This window comes from Pituophis catenifer, unplaced genomic scaffold (assembly GCF_029215685.1).
Source record: "Pituophis catenifer annectens isolate HBS135680 unplaced genomic scaffold, rPitCat1.0.hap2 SCAF_3, whole genome shotgun sequence".
Taxonomy (NCBI): domain Eukaryota; kingdom Metazoa; phylum Chordata; class Lepidosauria; order Squamata; family Colubridae; genus Pituophis; species Pituophis catenifer.
Window position 1 is genome coordinate 129,495,717 of NW_027256883.1, and position 25,304 is coordinate 129,521,020.

Here is a 25,304-nt window from a genome sequence, read left to right on the forward strand (position 1 = left end):
ATTTTAAAAACAAATGTGTCATAAACATTTGGAACTTCAGTGTGCCTTAATCACACCTTGTGCCCAAAAGTTGCAATCCTGAAGGACAATTAAAGATGGGTGCTCCTGGCACAACTGGTATAGTGTTCATTTTTCTGAGTCACTTGACACTGGTGAAATCTTTTATCTGTTATTTGCATGTTAGGATATACAATGCACAAAATTAAATAAATTAGTTATGGTCCTTTAGATTAGGAGCCCCCAACTTCAGGTCCGCGACATGCCAGAAACCAGTCTGCAAAAACAAGCAAAACCCCATCCGCGGGATGCCGGCAGCACACAAAACCACAACACCTCTGGTCTGTGGAAAAACCTCTCTCCTTGGAACCAGTACCTGACGCCCAAAAGGTTGGGGGCCACTGCTTTAGATTATGTGACAAAGTCAGCTAGGTTAATCTTGCTGCAAATGTGAGAGTTACTTTATCAATGACTTGATAGGAATCATAGAGAACAGCTACACAATGAAGTCCTGGACAAATGGAAGGGCATATTTAATTTTATCTATAGCAACAGCTATGCTGTCTATAGGTTAACAGTAGAAAAGTCAAAGAGAAATGGTGATTTAACTACCTGACTCAACATTACCTCATACAGTGTATTCTCAAGCTAACCTGAGTGTTTCATACTGTGCCAAGATCCCATCCACCACCTGTTTATTTGCTTGTTTTGCAAGCCTGTTAGTTATTGTTTCTTGAGTCAACCCTACTTCTCTTTTATACTGACAATCTACCTGAAATGATACACATGCTTTATTTGTCCTTTTATTTACAGCAGGGCTGTCCAACTCGCAGCCTGTGGGCCGGATGTATCACGAGGTAGCCACGCCCACACCGTTTAGCGAAGGCGGAAAAAGTCTTGATACATCATGTGACAAAGCAAGTTTGACACCCCTGATTTACAGGTAGTCCTTGCTTAACCACCAGTTATTTAGCAAGTATTTGAATTTCTAAAGCACTTCCCAAAGCTACTCATGACCCATTTTCAAAGTTCTGAGGGCTAAAACCCTCTCTCCCTCTGATTATGTGATTGTATTTTGGGAGCTTGGCAACTGGCTCATATTTATGGGATTTTGCAGCGTTCTGTGGTCACATGATCACAATTCTGGGTTTTTTTTGCCGGTTTCCAGGAAATCAGGGGAAATCGGTTTGCGCAATGATTGCGTTGTTCACTTAACAATGGCAGCACTCGCTTAACAACCATGGTGCTCACTTAATTACCACTGCAAAAAAGGTTTTAAAATCAGGCAGTCATGTGGTAACTCAATGAGTGCCACGACTTACAACTGTAATTCTGGGCTCAGTCATAAGTCAAGGACAACCTGTATAACATTTAATGTCAGGCAGAAAAAACTAGAATGACACTGAGTTGATCAAAATCTTTATTGCTGCATTTCTATATACAAGAATCTCGCCAAACTGCCAGCATTCTCTTGGGAAATGCCAGATAAGAGTTTTAGAGATTCTGGGGGAACGAAGACATGTGACTTCCTGATGTACGAGGACTCTACGCTCGCCCCTTCTTCACACCTCCCCTCCTCTTTAGCTGGAGATTCTACCACATTTAATCACCAAATACTATAACAAAGAAATATCCAATCTTCAAACTGTTAACATTTCTTTCCAGAAGATTTCTTCATTTTTCCCCAAGTGTTTATCATCTGCAGAAGACAAATGACTGCCTCTCCAACGTATCAAGAATTTTTTCCTCCCTCTGACTGCTGCATTTCTGTCAGCATAACGGAAAAACAGTAACATTACAATAGGTTATTAAAAGACCTCATTCCTTACTTGAAACTTGAGTATTTCAAAGTCAATAGGAGCTATTCATAGATAAGCTATAGTGGATATCACAACAAGTATCAGCCCCTCTTTTTGCTAAGTAAATGTAAAAAGGTAAAGGTAGACTATGTTTCCCTAGTCTAGTAGTGTCTGGCTCTAGGGAGTGGTGCTCATGTTTTTTAACAGAGGGAGACAGCATTGTGTGAAGACACTTCTGTGGTCATGTGGCCAGCATGACTATATCCTGAAGCGCACAGAATGTTACCTTCCCACTGAAGTGGTACCTGTTTATCTACTCACATTTGCATGCTTTTGAACTGCTAGATGGCAGGAGAAGGGGCAAGTAATGGGAGCTCCCCCGTCCTTATTTTCTAACCATATGTCTCACTCCATCCACAGATTTATGCAGAAATCCTATCCTCCTCTCAGTCACCTCCCCTTATATTCTAAATGCATTATATCAGTTCTGGATCCCATCAAATTAGATTATGGCACTTATTTTTTATTTACACAGAATGGTTACACCACTGTTTTTAACTTCTTTCCATTGCATTGAGTCAATAGTTCCACTAGTCAAAGAGGAAACACACCTTGTGAGGAGCAATACCTTATACGTCGATTATTCAGACATACAATTGTCTAAAGCTGTAGAGTCTCAGGTGCTCGAGCTTGTTTGCTTGCAGACATTTCATTACCCCATTAATATTAGCAGCAAGGAACTGCTTCCTGTAAATAACCCTTATTATAACATTCAGTGCTTGGTACTGTCCCAATTTGCAAAAACAAAGTATTGCAAAAAAATCCCACCACCACACAAATATACATATATGCACACACAAAGGCTTTTCCAAAGTAAAGTTTCAGCCAATTTAGATAGGAACCTGTTTATTTTGCCTAAAGCATTTAGGACACTTTTAGATGTACTAAGGGTTAACTGCAATAGGCAATAATTTCTATACTTGAAGCATCAATTAGCAGACAATTATTTATCTTGTTATTTTGTTCCAGCAGCTATAAAACATTCTTGGCCTTCAGATAGGCAATTTTGCCTGATTTTTGTAGTGTACATAGGACTGAATTCCATCTCTTTTAATGTCTATCTAAAAACATGAATATGCACCTTCTGAAATGTGGCCAAGAGGATAAAATATTTGCGGAGGGAAGGAAGGAAAGGAAAGGAATTAGAAGTAGTCGAGAACGTCTTTAACCACTCAAGGATGCAGTTGTGTGAATGGCCTCTTTTAATGCACCAAAATAAAACCAAAGAATCCAAAACCTGCTAGCTAGAAAAGGAAAGAAGCCATCTGAGGCCACTTAAGCCAATTCGCTGCAGAAATGCAAGCATCCTTAGCTGGGAATGGGACAATTTGTCACAACCAAGTCGCTGCGGGACAATTTAGCATTTCTATATAAATAAATATAAATAAATAAAAATTATTTTAATTTTCGCCATTCACATTTCATTCTGTTCCCACTTTTTGCATCCTTTCTTTCATGATTCTATTTCACCATTTCTTTGGTATTAGTGTAACTCTTGTCCCGCAGTGAGTTGTCCTGTGGTGAGATGGCCGTGGCAAGTTAACGTTGGTGAGTTGGCCGTGACGAATTGTCATACATTTCCTTTGTAGCCTATACTGAAAAGGGGGCCACGATTTCCCTGACTAACTGCTCCCCACGGTACTGTCGGAAACGTGCACGCTCTATTTTTATTTTTATGTTTTAACTCGCACGGAATCAGGAACCGGGGTAGCACCGTTTGCAAATCGCTTTTGTGTGCTTGGCTTTCCTGAAGTGGAGGCGAGCTTCCAGAAAGGTGGCAGCATTTCACCTGTAGTAACCCAGAGGCTTTCTGAGCCCTCCCTCCCCGCGGAGAGCCTGCCCTCTTCCTCCTGCAGCTCGTGAGGCGAAAAGGCGGCCGTGGCAGTAAGCGGGCCAGCAGCGGCCGACCAGCGAGCGAGCAACAGCGAAGGAACCAGTTCTCTCCTCGCTCCTAATCCCCGGGCCTCCCTAAGGAGCGGCTGCGGTGGCCGAGCCCGCCCCTCTCCCAGCCTCCTTCGCGGCTACCCTCCCTCCCTCCTTCGCCGTCCCCCTCTTTTTCCTTATTCCCATCCTGAAGCGAGGCGGAGTTGGAGGTTCGGTCACCGCTGCCTCTGCCGCCACTACCACCAATATCACCCCCTTCTCTCCAGAGCTAAACGGGGCGACGCTTCTCCACCGCTCGGTGAGGACAAGGACGGGGTGCGTTGCTACCGCCGCCGTTCCTGCCAGCGCCGAAGCCTCGGGAAAAGCGACCCGAAGAGCCACAAAGGAGCGCCGACGGCGAAGCTTGCGCTGCCAGCGGAGTCGCCATGAGTTGGGGCACGGAGCTCTGGGTGAGTTCCCTCCCCCCCCACACACACATACACACACAACCCCGGTTCCTCTTCATTGTGCCCGGGCTTCGCGACCAACCCTCTGCGGGAAAGGAGCGAGCGAGCTCGGCCGGCTGCTTTTGTGTATGCATGCATGCATGTATGCGTGTTTGTGTGTAGGCAGGCGCAGCCCCCTCCGCCCCGCAATCTCCCCCGTGTGGCGGGGAGCTGGAGGGAGGTCGCGCCCGGGCTGCTTTGTTGAGCGAAGTAGTGGAAGCGCCTCGGGGGGGGGGGGAAGAGAGAAAAGGGTGACTTGGGTAACGTGGGGAGGGGGGGTGTCGGTCCGTTTCCCACGTCGGGGGGGGAGGAGGGAGAGGAGGGGGCGGGGCCCAAAGGAAAAAAAATCCCCCTCCTCTTTTTTTCTTCCTTTTTTTTTTCTTTCTCTTCCTTTTCACCGCTTAGAATTCTGCTACAAGATTTGATCTCGATTCACAGGCGCTCTCTGAGGTTTTTTTCTTCCAGCGGTGGGTTGAAGGACGTCGCAAGAGCGCTGGGTCTTTTCGAAAGGGGGAATCCACAGCATCCGTGCTCTCTCTCTGTCCTTAAAGGAGTGGGGAGGGGGGACAGAAAGAGAGAGCTTGAGGTGCTTTGGCTGGTCGTGCAGTTTCCCCCCACCCCCCTTTCGCTCCTTAAACAAAGAGAAAGAGGGCTTGGACAATACAGGGCAAGAAAGGACGCCTGGATTCATGCTGAGCAGGAGAGATTTGTTAGGTGGCGGTTTCGTCTTAAGGAAGAAACTGAAGGTGGAGTGTCTTGTAGGTTGGTCCCTGCTATCTTTGGTGTGAGTCAGGCTGTGCCCGAGATCTGCTTTGGGAAACTAGACAAGGTTGGGCTTAGTGAGCCGAAGGTGTAGAAACAGACGGGAAGGTATGTTAAGGAGGCAGCCAAAAGGAGCTAACTAGCAATCAAAGCTTCCTTTGGCTTTAGCTGAGTTCCAGGGCTAAAATGAGAGGAATTCTTGATTGCAACCTTACTGTCAGTCAGTGCAGGCTAAGACATATGAGGTATGAGTCACTCGGAAGCCCATATATTAACATTCTCAAATACCACACCTTGGTATGGTGTATTTTCTGCTTGGTGGTTATAGTTTCTTCTCTCAAATATCTGAGTAATTGAAAAGCAGGCAACTAATCCGCTCTGCTGTTTATGTGCACATTTTTTTATTTTTTTAAAAAAACCACCATTTGTTATTAAACCTTGTTAGTAGAAAACATGATGGGAAGCCAAAGCACGCAGATCTCCCTAAAACATGACAGGATTCATAGGCATCACTTGGACGCTCTGGATGCAATTGTTCTATTGATTACGGGTGGAAAGTAATGGGCTGTGTGTACGCAGGACAACTTTGATGTCCAGTGGTTAACTTTAGTGGTTGTGTTCGTTAATCAAAGCTGAATCAGTGAGCTACTCCTGTCGTTTAATGGCTCTGCTTATTTTATCTTAATTAATTGTGGCCAGTTGCAGCCATTTCTGGTTCGGGAAGTACTATGCCTGGTCACTCATGTCTTCTTCATCTCACACCTGGGCTCCTGCAGTTCAGATTGAGGTTGAAAGCCTTTTGGAAACCTCAGCTGCTATAGCATGCAGCTGCCCATATAATTATGAGCACATCAACATTTTTCTGTGTTGCTTCTGGAACTGCACTGAGTGCCAGTTAGCTTCCAGGTACAATTCAGCATGCTGATTGTCAACTTTAAAAACCTTTATTGCTCAGGGCTCAGATACCCTGAGCAAAAACCGCCTCCTCTGGATTATTTATTTATTAAATTTATATGCCTCCGGTCTCCCCGATAGGGCGACTCTGCTTCCTAATGGGATCTGAGGTTAAATCTGCCTCCCAGTGAGATTGGGAAGAGAGGGTTTGCTGAAGGTCCCTTTTTTGAGGGATGTTTACAGGTATCCTGCTTAAACTGCTTAGAGGCTGTGGTAATTTTAACCTTATAGATTCATAATTCATAATTAATTAGAAGAGAATATATGTAGCTCAGGGTTGAAGTGTGGAGTCCTTGATGCTCTCTGAGCTTGGTTGTTTACTGATGTTACTTAGTCAGGCAGTGAAACGTCTACAGGCAAACAACCAGGCTCAGAGTGCATCAAGGAAACCAGATTGAATGATTCAATGGAGTCAGTTAATGAATAGGAACATTGACATTGTTTTCTTTTGCACAAGTATTAACTGATTCCTTTAAAACACTCCAGTTAGGGATGATGGCTCACAGTTCAAAAACATTGTCCAAATTGTGTGCAGTAACTTTAATATGATACTGTAGTTTTTCATTTGTATTTTGGTGATTTCTGCAATATTATAATCAATATTACCTGATTATTTATTACATTTACCTCCCAGGTTTAATTCAGGAGATCAAGTCCACATATATTGGCCTAAGACAGTGATTAGCCCAAAGTCACCCATTGAGTTTCCATGGCTGAGGATAATCTAGAATTGCCCATCCCCCATTCCTTGTCCAACATTTTAAACCACTACACCACCCTGATTCTCCTGTCAAGTTGTATTTTAAATTGTCCATTTAAAAGCATATTTTTATTTTTATGTATTACTAATTTACAATTTAGTAGTGTAACTTGTATAGCTGTTCTGACACACTTAACATTAACTGGAAATTGAAAATGTGTCAGGAAATGTGGCAAAACATTTTAAAAAATGATTGTAAATTGAAGTGTACATGAAATGAAATTTCTTTAATTAGAACCTTTAATCACTTTAATGAGTTTATCATCTGTGAGGAAAAAAAAGTTGGACAATTTGATGTTTATTCTTTAGGAATGATCTTCCCTTTCTTTAGACTTTGACTGTATTTTTAGATGCTGAAGCAACTATTTAATATGTATAAATTTTTTCTTTTGGATCAATAGTGAACACTGAGTGAGTGAATACTGAGTTCAGGAAAAGCATTTGCATCTAAAATAGTGACTTTATAAAACTATTTTTTTGTTAAAAATAACTATGTCATCATTTATCTGATGTAAACCAAAATGTAAATTAAACTTTTAAGACTAGATTCTGTACAGATATTTGTTTAATAGTTACCTGATTAAGGTTTGGATGGAGTGCAGTGTTATAGCTATCAAATCATTTAAATAAAGAACAAAAAGTAACCTAATTACATAAATGGAAGGGGTACATTTTAGTTTATATTCTATCTATATTTTTGTATATATTTTGCAGATAAATACTGATATTTTTACACCATTTATTCAATTTATTATGTGGGATTGTATGAGTTGGCCAACATAGTCAGGCATAAGAAAGGACAAACTATATGCTTTATCAGATTTTTATCCCGTTTTTATTTATGTGTCTAAAAAAAGTACACAGGAATAAGTACAGTTAGTCTTCAACTTACAATGGTTTGTTTAGTGACCGTTCAAAGTCACGACACTAAAAAAAGTGACTTATGACTGTTTTTCATACTTATGATTGTTACAGTATCCCAATGGTCACATGATCAAAATTTGTACATTTAGCAACTGGTTGTTACGACGATTTCAGTGTCCCAGGGTCATGTGATCACCTTTTGTGACCTTCTGACAAGCAAAGGCTATTGGGAAGCCAGATTCACTTAACCTTGTTACTAATTTAACAACTGAAATGATTCACTTAACAACTGTGGCAAGAAAAGTTATAAAATGGGGCAAAGCTCAATTAATGAATGTCTCGCTTAACAACAGAAATTTTGGGCACAATTGTGGTCATAAGTCAAGAACTACCTGTATAAAATTTTGATAAAACTAGTCCTTCTTTACCAACCATAGTTGAGACCGGCAACTCAGTTGTTAAGCACAGTGGGTGCTAAATGAAACCGCAACTGTGCCTATGGTATCGTTTCAGCTTTCCTTTGCTTTATAGACCTATGAAGGTTGTAAATGAGACTGGTCACAAAAGTACTTTTTAATCTTGGTTGTAACTGCAAAAGTTGCTAAATAAGGATTATCTGTACATTAGCTCTGTAATAAAGATAATTTTCGCTAATTTTGGTAAGCTATAAAATATTCTTTCAGCTGTTTGGCTAAGGAAGACAAAATAGCCTCTTGTTCAGTTGTGCTTTAGTGGTATTAGAAACGGGTCAAATTGTTTATAGGGAAGTCTGAAAATATTTATTCTATGCAGTGATGTTGAATCCTCTTATCTTTCTGGACACTTTCTTCTTGAATATGTTTTTCAAAGCAATAGCGCTTAGAATTATATACTGCTTCACTGTGTTTTACAGCCCTCTCTAGGCAGTTTTTCAACGAATGGTGCACATTAATTTCTATATTTGCACTGAAAACTTTATTTTGTAATTTCAGTAGATTTTTAAGAAAGGAAGATTCAACCCATCCTTATTAATTTAGTGCCTATATTTGAGCTAATATGCTGGTACTTATCTTGTGTTTTATAAACATGATTAACAAATCTACTTCATGAATGTAAACCATCCTGTATTTTATCTTATTAATAAAACATTTTTTTAAATCCAGGAACAGAAGAAGATATTTCTCGTTTATGAAAGCAGCTTGTCCTGTACACAGCAATTACTACCAATTCTCCATGTTGGTAGTAATTGCTAGAGGCAGAGAAGAAATTTGTCCATTTGGCAGTTTTCTTATGGTTAAGTTTTTATTGTTTTCAGCCCTTTGTTTTGTGCTTTGTTTTACTTTGTCTTATCATGACATGGGAATTTGGTTTTGTCAATATGCCTCTTTAAGTTTAAAAAAATTATCTTAATGTGATATGAGAATCCCGCCTTCATGCATTTGTCAGCTTTCTAGTGGTGTCACTAGAATTTCTTCCCAGCCACTGTATAATAATAAACTTAATATTTGAAAAGTATTTTTAGCTTGATTCGAGAAATAGAGAGATTTTTTTTAATAACACTCTGTACAAAAATGAATGTAAAATCCCAAGATTTCACCAGAATGATGAAACATGGGCTGTAACTTGGTGACACCAGCCTTTTCCTAATATGAAGTTGCAGTAAATGAACAAAAGGAACAGGACTTCCGTCACAATGCATGTTTTGTCATTTTGCTTTCTGTGCATCCCTATGACTATGTAGAATTGCAACTAGTGGTAAACTGTTGGAACCAACTGACAGCGCTTATAAGATTATGACTGTAATGGCCTGCATTTTCACAGATGAATTTATAGTTTCTGATGATAGTTCTCTTCATAGCTGCTTGAACACGCAAAGATAGATTTTCTCTGACAGCCATCTAAAATGTGTTTTTATTTTCTGTAAACTGCCTAGAGCAGTGATGGCTAACCTTTTTGCCATCGCGTGCCAAAAGCGGGGGGGGGGAAGTGTGGGGGGGGAGTGTGGGGGTCACACACGCACATGCCCACACCCATAATTCAATGCCCTCCTCGCCCTGCCCTCCAACCGCACATGCGTGTATGACCCCCTGCACTCCCCCTGCTTTTGGCACATGATGGCACGGTAGGCCTGGTAGGCCTGTTTTTTGCCCTCCCCAGGCTCCAGAGGCTTTCTAGGAGCCTTGGGAGGGCAAAAACGGCCTTCCTCACCCACCCCCCGGAGGCCCTCTGGAGGCCGGAAACAGCCGTTTCCCGACTTCCGGTGGGCCAGAAAGGCCCGAAAATCAGCTGGCCCCTGCGCGCATGCGCACTGGAGCTGAGCTAGGGCAACGCTCGCGTGCCCACAGATATGGCTCCACGTGCCACCTGTGGCAAATATGCCATAGGTTCGCCATCATGGGCCTAGAGTCACCGTGAGGGAGTAAGCAGCTATATACATTTTCCAAAATAAATGAATAGTTTCTGGAGAAACTAAGCAACTTATATCTTTGAAGCATATTTAAAGTTAAACTAGCCTTCTGGTTTTTCTAATGGTGTACAGGTAGTCCTCACTCCATTCAAAATTACAACAGTATTGATGGCTGGTTCTCAAAAATTATATCTTTTGGCAGCCCACTCACATTTAAAACCTTAGCATGTACTTCAATATCACCATCACCCTGCCTATTGGACTGCATAATCCTGGCCCAATGACTACAATTTATGACTACCAGAACTGCCATCATCAAGCAGTGTGGTCATTTGATGTTTTGCCTGATGACTGCTTCACCAAGCAATGGAAATTCTGGTCCCAATTCAGGTTGTTAAATGAGGACTACCTGTGTTTGTAAAAGCAAACCCAATATAATCATAGTACAAGTAGTCCTCATTTAGCAACTTTTCACATTTACAGCAGTGATGAAAAATTAACTCCACAATCAATCGTCACATTTATGACCTTTGCAGGTCTGTAAAGAAAAGGAGAGCTGAAGTCATCGTAAGCACAATAGTGGTTTCTCTTAGCGACCATTTTGCTTAAGAACTGACTTACTGATCCCAATTGTAGTGGCTAAACAAGGGCTACCTGTAAATTCTTTAGGAATGGTCTGTCACACAGACTAGTGAACTGTGATAAGTATGTAGATCAGTTTCAGAGCATACTGCAAAATACTACATATAAAGGTTTTTCTCTAAAGAGCTTGAATGAGATGCTATTTAAAGCAGTTTTTAAAACTGAGTAATTATCTTAGTGTTGCAGATAAGAACAAATAGCTCAGAAAAATGTTACCAACCTGGCTGCATATAATGCTGGACAGCTTGAGTGACAGGTTTGGCAAGTTATTTACTTTGAAGGAATTGTTATTTCCATGGAAAATGAATCATTAGTCTTGAAAGGATTTTTTCCCCCCTTCCATACTTAAATTTTAAATTTTCCAGATTGGCAATAATATTCCCATGGTTGTAGATGTTATTTAAATCTTCTGAAGCAATGTGCCGATTTATTTTATGAAGCTATTTAGGACAATTGTTCCTCAGGCTGCTGTGAAATGGGAGACACACTTTAAAAAAATCTGGGTTTGTTTTCATTTAAAACTAACTATCGTTCACTGAGAGAAAGGGGGAGAACATTTTCAACATTTGTTTTCCATGTTCAAATAACCTGAACACAGTGGAGGTGGAAAAAAACAAGAAAGATAAATTCTAGAAATAGAAGTGAATCATTCTCAAATGTTATGATTTTAAACAATTAATTGCTTCTCAGGCAATAGTTTGAAAAATGGTGTTCCATTTCTGCATTTGAAAATTAAAATAATAAAAAAATAAGTTTGGCATACCTTAAAACTAACTGATACCATAATGTATTTGCAGCTTCTTCAGATATATGAAGAGGTGAATGGTATTTCTGTATACGTGGACTGAAATATGAGAGTGGAAAACCAAGCTTGAGAGTTTAAGAACATAAGGACTTAAATATATCCTGATATTTGGTTTTATACAATTTATAGAATCAAACATGACAAATTAAGACAACAAAGAGGCAGAGAACACCAGAACTGTAATGGAAATATTTGAAGGACAATTTGAAAATCACAACAATAGAACTATATATTAAAGGCTGTCCTAAGCAGGAAAGGGCTTCAGTTTTTGAGAGGCTATTAATGAGGAAAAATAATGACCATCCCAAAAGGTCATTCCAAAGCCTGTGTAGACTTTCTCCCAGATATGAGATGGATATGAGGAGCTCCTGAAATATATAAGAGGAGGGCCTGATAGACAGTCAGATTTATACAGGAGGGGGAGCAGAAGGAGGAAGAATATCCTGATTATGCAAGACTTTAAAGATCAACATCAGCAAGCTGAATTGTGGTGACATCCCTGTAAGAGATAATGCATTCATTTCACTTACATTCTTTCTGTGCGGCTCCTATTAACAAATAAACTGCAGCTTTCTAGACCAGTTGTATTGCAGTAATCCAGATTTGATGAAATTTAGATGTTTTTCACATGCCCCTCTTTCAATCAAAAGAACTCAAAGCTAATAACTCTTTCCAAGGAGAATGTTACATCATTGTACCTTGGTAGTATCACTGTTAGTTTATTGCCTTCTTGGAGTGAGGTGAAGAGTTAGTAGAGGAAGAGTTAGGTGTCATCATATAATAATGATCTAACACCCCTTCCCCCCCTGTGCAGTTATACCCTCTTAATAGTATCATGCATATACTAAATAGCATAGGGGATGCTTAGAATCCTATGGAATCATATAGCTGTGGGGTGCAGTGGTTAGAATGCAGTATTGCAGGCTAACTCTGCTCACATTGCCATAGTTTGATTCCTTTGATCCTGACCGGTTCAAGGTTGACTCAGACTTCTATCCTTCTGAGGTCGGTAAAATGAGAACCCAGATTGTTGGGGGCAACATGCTGACTCTAAGCAGCGCTTAGAGAGTGCTGTAAAGTGGTATATAAGTCTAACTGTTATTGCTATTGACCAGTGAACGGGGAGCTCAATAAGCATCCCTTAATGTCATCTTCTAAGACTGATCACTATCAAATGTATCTTCAAGGCCCATTTAATGATTCAGAAGGATATTATGACTTATGAAATTGAAAATCCTCAGAATTAGTTGGGACATCTGCCCCATCTAGTTCCTGACATCAAAGTGACCAGGGCTGTATTAACCCAAAACAGTGGCTAAAACCAAACTGAGGTTGATTTAGAAAATCCACTAGCATATCTGTTGTATGGGATTATACTGTAAGTAGTAGAAGAGCATTATTAGCAGATAAAAGTATCATGGCGAGATCTGGATTAAGAATACTATTTATAGTACTGCCAGTTATCTTAATTTTATTTACTAGATATATTCCTATAATACTGCAACTGAAAAGACTCTTAATGGCTTACATAAAATATAAAAAACAATAAGAGCATTATATATTGTGTTTCTTTAAAAAAGAAAGGATAGTGTCATATATGCCTACTAGATGTCTTCTATGTAAATTTAAGGGAGCAGGCTATTAAGGAAAAATACAATTTACTGTTAAATAGGTCTGGGAATCGGTGAAGTATGAGGTTTGGAATTCCTTAATTTAATTAAAATAAATATTTTGGAGAACTTCACTGAAGGGCGCTGTATAAGCTGAGACAGTTATTTTCTGGAAAAAGAAAGTTCCATTGTAGTTTTTAGAGTGACTTGCTATTAGTGAGTTAATTGGTATGTACACAGTAAGGTTATACTTGATTCTAATTCAGTGGTATCTTGGCAAATAGTTTCTGTACTCAGCCTTTTGGATTATTTTCAGTTCTTCCAGCTGTATAATAGTTGTAAAAGAGGAGGAAATAATGGAAGCTGAAGGATTCCATCAAATGTTGATTTTCTGACTGAAATAATTGCCAAATACAATTGGTTCTCTAATGTACAAAATCTTGACTCATAGTTGTAGTTTTGTTCTGCTACAGAATATGTGTAAGCTATTGCATCATTTTTGGATATCTGCTAAATCTGAAAACTGTTGGATATTTCCAGTCCCTAAAATTACACCACCTTCAGAAATATGTAAAGACTCCTTTTTAGTATAGATAGTTCATAACTCTAAAAAAAACACATTTTTTCTTTTTGTGCAGAGAAATTAATTATTTTTTTACAAACGTATTTCATACAATCTACCTACAATGAGTACCAAGCATTTCATTAAACTGATTGATACAGTGTTTGCTCCTTAGCATTTAAGCATATCAATTATTTGCTGAACAGGGAAGGACTGTTAAAATCAATCTAGTATCGGTTTGGACAAAGCAAATTTGCTTAATGAATGTTCCATTCTAGCTACTACTATGATTTTGCGCATTGCAGGATAAATTATTGCTAACTAAAGGTCCTCTTAATAACTTAAATAAATTAATTTAGAAATCAATACAATATTTGCAGAATCAGTTATTGCTTATAAATAAGACTTACAGGCTAACTCCTAATATTATTATATTTAGTAGTAGTTTCCCCAGTTCCAGTGGTTAATAGAATAGAACATTGTCATGAATCATTGTTCAACTATTAGTGCATCAGTAGCTACAGAAATGGACACGTACCATAATATCCTTGGAAACTGCCCGCAATCTCAGTATTGAATTCTGATGATATTTCTGTTCACATATCAATGAATGACATTGTCTGGATGACCTTATGATTTTTTTCCTTAGCAAGATCACGTAGCTGGAAACAATGCAGTAGAATGTATTTCCTATAGAGATCACAGTGTTATTTTCTGTGCCATCTTGCTGTGCATAAGAGGCCAACACAGAGATTCCAGAAGACCTGCAAAGCAATCAATGCCTCTTCATAGCTAAATCTAAATTATTATTTTGTAGTATAGAAAGCCAGGGATTGCGGACCTAAAGGAGAACAGAAAATACAACTGGAGGGTAGTAGTTAAGACCTTTTGAGTAGGATATGATAACATAAGGAAATAAAAGAGTTTTGTACAATAGAAATATACAATTATGGTTTCCATAAGCCAGGGTCTTTAGGAAGAAATGTCTGGTAGAAGTAAATTATGTGATGAGTCCTTTGGTAGCTATTTAGTAAACACGGGATAAAACAATTACTGATATTTTTGAAGTTTGATGTGGGACAAGACTCCTGAGAATATCACGGATAGTCAAGAAAATAAATCATCTGAGTTCCCACTTGAAGAACAAGTGACTGGACTGAAATGATCATCAAATCAAATCTTTAATATGGTCATAAACCAGCATACAAATGATAATATTTTGAACACAGTGTGCAAAGACCTATATATCTGGAGAAACCCTGAATAACTAGGAAAGAGATAAGAGGATAACCAGCAACAAAGTGGATGGACTCCATCACAGGGGTGATGGGTGTACTGTTGGGAGACAGATCCTGAAGAAAATCTATTTATGTGCTTGCTAATAGTTTATACCAACTTGACAGCACATAATATTATTTTGGACCTAAATAAGAGTACTGATGACAGCAATGACCGGATGGTCTTGTCAAGACAGATACCCATGCTGTGAGCCAAGCTTCCAATCAGAGCATCCAATGACTATCTGGAAAGGCAGCCTTGACAGTTTTAAAGAATCACCCTATAGAGTAGCAGTTATTGAAAGAGTCTTTGGAGATGTCATTGATATTGGATCCTGGGCAGGTCTTGCTGAATAACTTAGGAATGACATCTGAGTTAAAACTGGAATGGAGACTCATTTTTAGCTGTTAGCTGTTTTAGATGTTGAAGGTGAATTGGAAAATAATTTGGACAGTGACTGGTGTAATTTCCACCTAGAATTAGTGGATGCCAGCAGGACATTGAAGATCTCTCTCCATCCAAGAGAGAGAGAGTCCTAAGTAGGGAAAATCAGAGTATTGGTAGGGGATTCCAGCCTGCAAAATGGGAATTGCAGGAGGAAAAACTCTTGTAGTGTCCAGGAAGCTGTATTTATTTTATATTTGGTTCTGTAACTCTCTAGGAATAAGGGAAGCTGAGATTGTAGGGGGGTTAACTGTGTGGTTTCTATTCTGGCCCGAGTGGCCTGCCTAATTAGTCAGACCATGTTTATTTTGATCCTACGTGCTGCTTGTGGTATTGATAGTGGATAGGCTGTTGTGTGGTTGAGTGGATTAGAAGATTACAGTTTTGATAAGGCTTATGTGGATGGAATTTGACCATGACTTGGGGTGAAAGCAGGACGGGTTGAAGGAGATTAAGTATGAGCACCAAGGTTGCTATTCCAAGGCAAAGGTGATCAAAACAATTCTATCAACTTTCTCCTAGTTGCCCCATTCCTGGCTCCTGATGGTCAGGTATTTGGAGATTTGGGGGCAAGCTGCTTCTTTTAAATAACAAATTTAGGGTCACATTTGGTTGTGGATGAGCAGGTGGATCTAGAATACCTTACTGAAATCTGATTGGGAAGGAGGCAGTGATTATGTCTTTTCTGAGATCTCCCCCTCCAGGGCCCAGGGCAATAATTGTCACTGATCTTATGTGATACCCAAACCACAAATGGGCAGAAAATAAATTACACAGACAGACATCTTATTTATGAGTAGGGACCCTACTATTGGACTGAGAAGCTATAAATATCTACATGATGTGAGTATTAAACTGTATCTACTACACATTCAGCTCTATCTCCAGCTCTTTGATCTTATCTTATGGTTTGGCATTGAAGTTTCTTCACTCTTTAGCAAAGTAAATCTGTATTTCATTGGATCAGGGCTGTGAACAATTAATTGAGCTTATAGCTTCTATTGTAATCATGGACTTATTGCAGGTAATCACTGCCCCCAGTAGAGGGAGGTGGGCACCCTTGAAACCTTGTATTTTAGAACAGTTATCCTGCTAACTCGATATGGAGGATCTGTTGGCATGGTCAGATAGTTGCTTAGGTGCTTAGATCTGGCCCGCGGGGCTGCCCTGGAAACAGCAAAGTACTGGCCTCTTGCAGCCCTCTGTTATTGAAAATGGAGCCCTGGGGGCCACGCTGGCAGAGGGCTGCAGGAGGCCATCGTGGCTGAAAACGGGATCCCGGATTTCACTACCAGAGGGCTAGCAAAACAAACTAAAAGCAAAACAAAACAAAAGGAGAAATGTCTCCCCTTTTTCATTTGAGCATCCAAGAGAAAGGGAAAGAGGAAAGACAAAGAAAAAGAAGGAATGATGGGAAGAGAGCAAGGAAGGAAAAAGAAGGAAAGCGGGGAAGGAAGAAGAAAGGAGAATGAAGAGGGAAGGAAGGAAGGAAGGAAGGAAGGAAGGAAGGAAGGAAGGAAGGAAGGAAGGAAGGAAGGAAGGTCCTGCCTTAGCACTTGGCCACTAGCAGCCCTGCGTCTTTTCACCATCCCCTTGTCTCCGCCTCCTGACTTCTCCTGGTGGTCTGCCATCCTATCACTGAGGATGCTTTGGTTACAAAGCCAGGTCTCCTTGCATGGAGAAGGAGTGGGCTTCCGTCTGACCCACACACTTTGCCCTCCCGCACACACCATGAGCAACCTGGCCAAGGAGAATGAGAACAGCAGCAGTAGCCTCGAGGACGAGGTAAGCACAGCCTGTCACCCCCTTGGGGAAGCAGGGCTGGCTGTGGGGGTCCCAGTGTCCTAGGAGCTTGAGGGCCAGGCTGGGCGCTTGCTCTCTGCTGCCTAGGGCTCTAGACAGCCTGCGCCGCTATCCAGAGGTCCTCCACATGGCCTGAGAAGGACAGCAAGGCTTTTCTGGAGGACAAGGGTTTGGCGCTCTCCCTGGTCTTGCCTTCCTCCGCTGGAGACATTGGATCCACCCAGGCCACCACAGGTGCCCTCAACACGAGTGATGTCGAGATAGCCATGCCTACCCGGTCCCCTGAGGTCAAAGGTCACAGCCCTGATGCGGCCCTCAATGAAATAGCATTTGACACCCCTGCTCTAGATGTTCAGTGTATTCACTAGGAAATATTTAATCCATCTCAGATTTTAGATGGGCTTTAAATTAATGTTATTTTCTCAACATTGACTGTTATAGCACTATTACCACTTTAATCTTTATTATTATTCATTCTAATTATTTTTTTTGTGGTAATACTTATTCTTAATGTTTTTGCATATTACTTCATATTTCATATGAGAATTAATGTTCTGTAATAGACATTGAATTGAGAAGACCTTGATGCATGTGTGCTCATCCATAAAACTTATCAAATGATCTTGTTCTAGTAATCGCTCCCCAGATTATACTAATTTATAGAATAATACTTAGAATAAATGAGATAATCCTGTATATGCTACTTGGAGCTATACAAGTGTGATGCTTGATGCATTCACGGTTTTTAATAATTTTTCATGAATTTCTTTTTGTGTGCATATAGAAAGCACAAGCCAGTATTTTTCAGTATGAACATGTTGGTGATAGCGAGCAGCGAGCTGTGGCACGATTGTAGCTTCTTCTGCGTACTATAAATACAATAAAAGAGACCTCTTATTTGTACAGACTATTTCCCAAATGACTGAAAAAGGAAAGTAGTTATATTTTATGCCTTTTGTCACAGTATATAATGCATCCTTGAGCAAGGTTATTTTTATTTGTGTTTGTGCTGAACAGAAAAATTACACTGTTTGCACTGATAGAATTAAACACAAAAAGTTCAAGTATAGTAGTTGTTTGATGTAATTGGTGGTAGCTAATGTCATCGTAGTTGATTAAATATTAAATAGTGTGTCTGGTTTCAACATTATCCATGCTGGCATACTTCCACCTACAAAATAGACCTACTGTTTGAAATACGTGATCAATACAAATTTGTGTAACATGGACGAAAGTGCTTCTTTTTAACTAGTTCTTCTCAAGTACTGTATGCCAACAATTCCTAAAACACATTGGTTGCCAAAAAGATATCTGAGAACTCCCTCTGCATTTGGAAGGATTTTGAAATCTTTAGAATAAAACAGGACTGCAGAGCAGTATATTCACGAACTTTAGAAACAGGGTGGATTTGATTTAAATCGAGTCGATTTAAATCATGATTTAAATCATGATTTAAATCACTAGTAAAAAGACTTGATTTAAATCAACTAGATTTAAATCATAATTTTTAAAGAGCAACTGTCATCTCTGCTACTCCTTTGACCCGCTGCTGACTCACCGATAGTCCCAGTGTTGCAGAATATACAGCCTTGTGCTACATAACTAAGCTCCATTTCATGCTGAATAAACTAAATTATTTATATATCTTAAGTAGAAAACTATCTTATGATAGATTTTTACCCCAAAAGTTTTTTATTAAAATAAATTCAATAAAAATAAAAAAAATCTGATTTAAATCAAAAAATCCGATTTAAATAAAAAAAGTCCGATTTAAATAAAAAAAAATCTGTTTTTTTTTATTTTTTTTTTAAAAAATCATTGATTTTTATCCACCCTGATTAGAAATCTGGATATACTGTATTTGATTTCTTGAATATTCAGTGCCAACATTGGATATGGGAAACTATTAAAAACAGGTGGAAAACATTTTTTACTTGGAAAGATACTTCTAGGATCAGTAGAGTATTGTCATGCCTAAGCAGAGATCAGACTTCCAATGGGGTGAAAAAAATGAGTGGTTATAATCATGTAGTTAAGATTGATTAAAATGCAGCTGAACAAATTTGGTCATATATGTTTTATGTGGTGGAGAGAGTAAATGTACAAATATGTGAACTAGAATTGTTAACAAGGATAAAACAAGGTTTCCCTTTGTAGCCATGTTTTGCTTCACCTTCCACTATTAATTTTATTATGTTCTATTTTGTAAAATCAAATTGCATTTACCTGTCAGATGCAATGCTTTTAACACAAAGTGGCTGAAATGACAAATTGAAACTGCCTGCCTACATTCAGCATATTTAGCAGATAGCTTATTAAATGTCTTGAATGCTATGGTGATAGCTGCAATTTTAAAATTCTCTCCCTGAAATATACATTTCATCTAAATAGAGCTTAACGGTGAAGAGAGTAAATGTTTTAATCATTGGCTAGGAGACTTCCTGCTCAGAGCAAACAGTACCTATCTCCAGACTACTTAAAATGGAGATACACTGTTTAGTTTTCCATTTAATCTGTTTGGATAAAATACAATACTTTGATCCTTATTTTGGTGATAAATCAATAAGAAAAATACCCATTGTCTTGGGATCACCTGATGATGACTGCACCGGCACATGTGTGTTGGCAACAATACAGAAATGTCTTTTTCAGATTATTTAAATTTCCAAGTTTAGTTCATGGCATGGACTTTCTTGTTTTTTTCCCCTTACTAATCAGATGTGATTTAATTTATTAACTGTAATTGTATTTACATAGTACTGGATGTGATTCAATTTATTAACTGTAACTTTATTTGCATAATACTAGAAAGAATGACAAATGGCAGTCTTCAGCATGGCTGCAATATTTCCCTTTTCTTTCCCCTTTTGTTCATTTCTGATGAAGTATTTCTTTTATTTTTCCTTTGTATGCTTATTAGTGAAGACCTGTCTTTCCACCCAAGTCCTTGGCAGGGGAGAGTGAGACATTGTATCATGCCTTGTTTTCTTTTAACTATTTTTATCCTTTATTGATTTTATTGTAATTTTCTTTATTGATTGTTGTGGGCTACCCAGAGTCATTGTCGGTTGGTGTACAAATTATTATTTGTCCACTAGTTTTGCAACAAATGTGATCACTGTTGGCTTGGAAGTACAGATAAAAAATTACTAGTGTTTTATTATTTATTATTTATTTTAGCCTTGTTCTCTCATCCTCCCCTTCACTGGAATGTGTGTGTGTGTGTGTGTGTGTGTGTGTGTGTGTTTCTTTTAGCCAGGTTTTTCCTACATAACCAACGTTTTTCTGCAGCCCTAGCTCAGTGGAGTTGGCTGCAGAAAAACCTTGGTTACGTAGGAAAAACCTGGCTAAAAGAAAAACACACATAAATCCTACGAAGAGTAAGAATAAATATATATATATATATATATATATATATATATATATATATATATATATATATATATATATATATTTGTTTTCTGAGGTTTTCGCGGGTATTTGTATATAGGTCTTTGGTTATTCGGGTTTTCTCCCGCGTAAAATTGGAAGTGTCTTGGCGACGTTTCGACGAAGTCTCATTCGTCATCTTCAGGCTGGTGTTTTCGGCCACAAACCAGAAGCCAGACCACAGCTGCATCATTAGCCACTTTAAATCCCTCCAATCCATACATGAAGCAAACTGACACCCACCATGAAGATGTGGCACGACCACGAACGTGAAGCCAAACAACAGCAATGCAGCTCACCAGTTCAAATCCCCCTGCAACTCAGACTAACATGAGCACAACCAAGCCCCTACCTAAACAGAACACCCCCCAGCCAATCAGAGCACAGCCAAACCCCCAACCAATCAGAACACACCTCCACCCAATCAGAACACAGCCAAGCTCCCTCCCAATCAGTTCACACCCCCACTAGCAGTTAAAAGGAAGAAACACCTGCGATCTCACATTGCTCCTAGAAGCACGAAGCCGAAAACACCAGCCTGAAGATGACGAATGAGACTTCGTCGAAACGTCGCCAAGACACTTCCAATTTTACGCGGGAGAAAACCCAAATAACCAAAGACCTACATATATATATGGTTTTGGCCATGCTTCCCTCTTTTATTGTGTTTCTGATATTCGTAGTTATTTTTTGGAACGTGCCTTTGTGCAACATGGGTGCGGAGGAACTCTCTTAAACATTTATTTTATTTCATCCGTGATTCAATTACACAATTTCCTATGAGATTCAGCAGAAGCATTTACTGAGATCATATTCTTTATACTGCATATAGAAAGAAGCAACAGGTAGTTAAGTTAAATTGTTAGGTCTCTATGCTAGGTAATCATTTTCTGTGTGATACAGATCTCTCTCTCTCTCTCTCTTTTACTGAATAACAACTTTATAAGCATCATGTGTAACCTTATTTTGAAGGAAAGGTAAGAAATCCAATAAATAATTCACGTTTAGATTTTAATTAAGAAAGCAGTATTAGTTCCCTTAGCATTAGTTCCCTTTGAAATCTAGTAACCAAAAGGGCTCTATAGTCCCAATTCTTTATCAACTTTTTCATTGATTGAAAGATTGGAATCGGGTTACAACTTCATGTTACCTTTTTCTTTTCAAGAAAAAAATAAATATAATTTAATATATGATACTATGAAACTGTAGGTCCTGATACATTTCTGGTTGACTGTTATAAAATATACGTATTTAAAAAGGTCCTACTTTATGGGAGACATGTGATAATGCCTTCTTACACTAATTTCACTAAGCAGATAAATATATAATATATTCAAGTTATAGATCCATTTCCTTAGTAAATTCAGCTTATCCATCAGAAAGCTAATATTGTTCAATTTCTAAATGATACCATAGAATTAATTCATTGTAGTTTGGATCTAGGTTATTTGTTTAGATGTTGAGAAAGCAGTGGTGAAATCCTCTGCAGATTGCCACCAGTTCGCTGCCCACACATGTGTGGTGTGCACCAGATGCATGTGCGCGCACATGCACACCAAACACAAGCTGTGTGCATGCGTAGTGCGCACCAAATGCATGCTTCTTACAAAGAAAGAAGCTGTTTGAAGGTAAATAGAACAGCGGGGGGGAACAGCTGTGCCGCGCGATTTAGATTCGCTAGAAAGCAGGATTTCCTGCTTTCTAGTGAATATAAATCGTGCGGCACAGCTGATCGTTGGAAATACCGGTTCAAATGAACTGGTAGCTTTTTTTTACTACCAGTTTGCCCAAACCAGTATCTTTTATTAGTACTGGTTTACCCGAACTGATGCGAACCAGTAGCATTTCACCCAATATCTTAATTTTATCAAAGCAAAAATTATGACCCACTTATGTACAAGGAGTAGACAAAATAATTATTGTACAAAATTAGAAAGAGCACTTGCAGAGATTTCCAGCAAGGAACTGCTGATAAGTGCTGCTCATCAGCATTTGAATTAGTTTCTTTATTTCTCATAGACGGACAAGAAAGGGGATATTTCACAATGTTGACCACATTTTCTAGGGTTTCCCCCAGGCTATCTTTCCTAGCTGTCTGTTTTACTGGCCATCTGTACTTCCGGCCTTCTTTCATATTATATCTGATTTGTTTATATTGCTGATAGTTAATTCTGATCATGTGTTTTTTTATTTGTGTTAAATTACAGTATGGATTTGATATTAGTATTTTTGCTATGTAGTACCATATTATTGCTATTGTTAATACTGGTTTAATAAAGCAGCCAGTTCAACTGCTCTCCTTTCAGAATTAATGTTAATCCTTTTGATTCTGCTATCTGTTTTACACTTGGAAAGTTAGGTTTAATTAAGTAAATTACACGAAAATACATTTTCTACAAAACAGTGTATTGTATTTGAGTTCAGAATATCTAAAAAAAATTATCTTGTTCATCAGAATTTTCTCTAAAAAGAGAAGAGCTAATGTGTGAGTGCCTACTATAATGGAAATAGAAAAGGATTATTATTATTGCATATCCGGTATGCATTCAGTTTGAAGAGAATCAAAAAATGAATGAAAAAAATGATCAAATTAAGTAAAAATAATAATTTACATAAATTTATTCCTCCAAATGATGCCATGGCTCATCAGTCAGTGATGTCCTTACTCTATGTATGCAGAGATGATCATTGAATTTATCACAACCACTACACAGTCTTAGCATACCTTCTGAATGACCTTATGCACACTACAAGAGTTAATGCTACAATGCCCCCCATCATTAGCCCTTACAGTTTGTCTAACAACCATGGAGTCCCTCCCCCTGCAGATTTTACTCCGCTAATCGTTGCTGACTATAGGTGGCAGTGCTCATCTCTATTTCAAGGCCATTGGGCCAGCGCTGTCTGAAGATATTTCTGTGGTCATGTGGTCAGCATGATGTCACGGAATGCTGTTACCTTCCTACCAAAGTGGTACCTGTTTATCTACTTGCATTTGTATGCTTTCGAACTGCTAGATTGGCAGGAGCTGGAATGAGGATGGGAGCTCACCCTGTCACATGGAACTCAGGTCTCAAACCTGGACTGTCACTTTCTAACAGCCACACTGCTCCTCTAATAATCTTGGTATTGCCAAAATCTCAGCATCCTTGGAGTCAGGGTTCCAAGTATTTCTTAAAGTGTTAAGTTGGATTATGTTGGGATCATAGTAGGATTCAGAAGTACTGTCCTTTCGCTAGCATCTTTTTTTTTTTAAAGATTGTGTTTGCTGATTCTTTTTTTTTTAATGAGTGTATTTTTGTGTGTTTTATCTTTGTTTTTAGTAAATGAAAAAAAAGAGCATATATTGAATTCGCGATTTTTTTCCCATTGGCATAATGACTTTTTCTCTTTTTCCCCTCATTTTTTCCCATTTTATAGGATCAGTTTGATAATTTAGACAAGCACACACAGTGGGGCATTGATTTCCTGGAAAGATATGCAAAATTTGTTAAAGAAAGGATAGAGATTGAACAGAATTATGCAAAGCAACTGAGGTAAGTGATTTGTAAAATTCTTATATCTTAAATTTAGATGTTAGCAAAAAATCATGGCTCAAATATTGTAGTTTTGGAAGATTAAATATATTTTAGCCATGCAATAAAAACCAACATTTTTCTATTCTTTTCAAATTAGTTACTACTTTCTGTAAATATCTATCTTGATTCCTTCTACTTTAATACTGTCCACTTTGGCACAAGTAAAGGACATGTTTTTAGTTCAGATATGCAAACAAAAGCTTGTGTAACAAATGGCATACCATACTTTACAAAGAGACCAGAATGAAATAGGTTCTTTTAATCCAAAGGCACCTAAAACAGTAGCTTTTAAACTCACTATTGATGACTGCTGTTACTCATTTGCTCTTTTTGAAACATTACATATTTTTGCACTTTTTCCCCCATAGAGAAGGTTATGGTTATAGAGATCTGAATTAAAATATAATTGCTCATTTTCAGTCCTTTTATGTTGCTTTTCATGGCTTTTCAGTATGTGGTGAAAAAAAGAAAGCTTCAATTTCTTAGGATTTCCTCTGTTATTTTTCATTGGATTATATTCTTCTGACCTTGATAGAATTCTTAATAAAGGAGGGAATTAGTTATAGTTTTTTACTATGATAGGAAATTGAAAATATTGGAAGTTGTAAATATGTTCATTGGAATTTAGCAACAGATGTAAGAGCTAATAGTGACTGTACTTTATTTTGTTTTGTTTTGATGTTCACTGTTTTCCTGTTGTTAAGGGATATTGTTGCTTTCATATAATGATAGGAGTCATACTTGAGAGCTGAGAATGTAAGCTGGTTGCAGAAATATTTAGATATGATCCTTTATTCTGGACAGCACAAGATAAAAGCAAATTATTAAACCTGATACATTCTTTCCAGATGGATGCTTTTTACATTAATCTTTGTAGAAAATATTGTGAGCGGTGGATTTTTCCCTAATTATAGGTTTCAGAACATTCTCTAGTTCTGTTTCTTTTTTTTAGATAACAATTTTTTTAAAAGATCCATTTCAATTAATTTATGTTTTTGTATTCTCATCTAGTTTCATTTCCTTTTCTGCAATATTCTCATACTTCCTTCTGTTTAGAGCAGTGCTTCTCAAAACCGGGTAAACTATCCAAAATTGGGGTAAAAGTGGTTTTTCTTCAGGTAACAAACCTATTATCTAATAACAACAGGACCATTTGAATAAGGACTTTCTGATAAGCAGTTTGGGGAAATGGTGGGGAAAAT

At 38.5% G+C, this 25,304-nt stretch overlaps 1 protein-coding gene across 2 annotated transcripts in view; it reads left to right on the plus strand.

The window, feature by feature from the left end:
* Positions 1 to 3,992: 3,992 nt before the first annotated feature.
* FNBP1L (formin binding protein 1 like) overlaps positions 3,993 to 25,304 on the plus strand; it is a 58,783-nt gene continuing 37,471 nt past the window's right edge. For both annotated transcript variants that reach the window (XM_070941173.1, XM_070941174.1), the window contains exons 1-2: positions 3,993 to 4,189; positions 23,945 to 24,060. In XM_070941173.1, the coding sequence (XP_070797274.1) occupies positions 4,166 to 4,189; positions 23,945 to 24,060 (140 nt within the window). In that variant the 5' untranslated portion in view covers positions 3,993 to 4,165. The remainder of the gene's footprint in view (positions 4,190 to 23,944; positions 24,061 to 25,304) is intronic.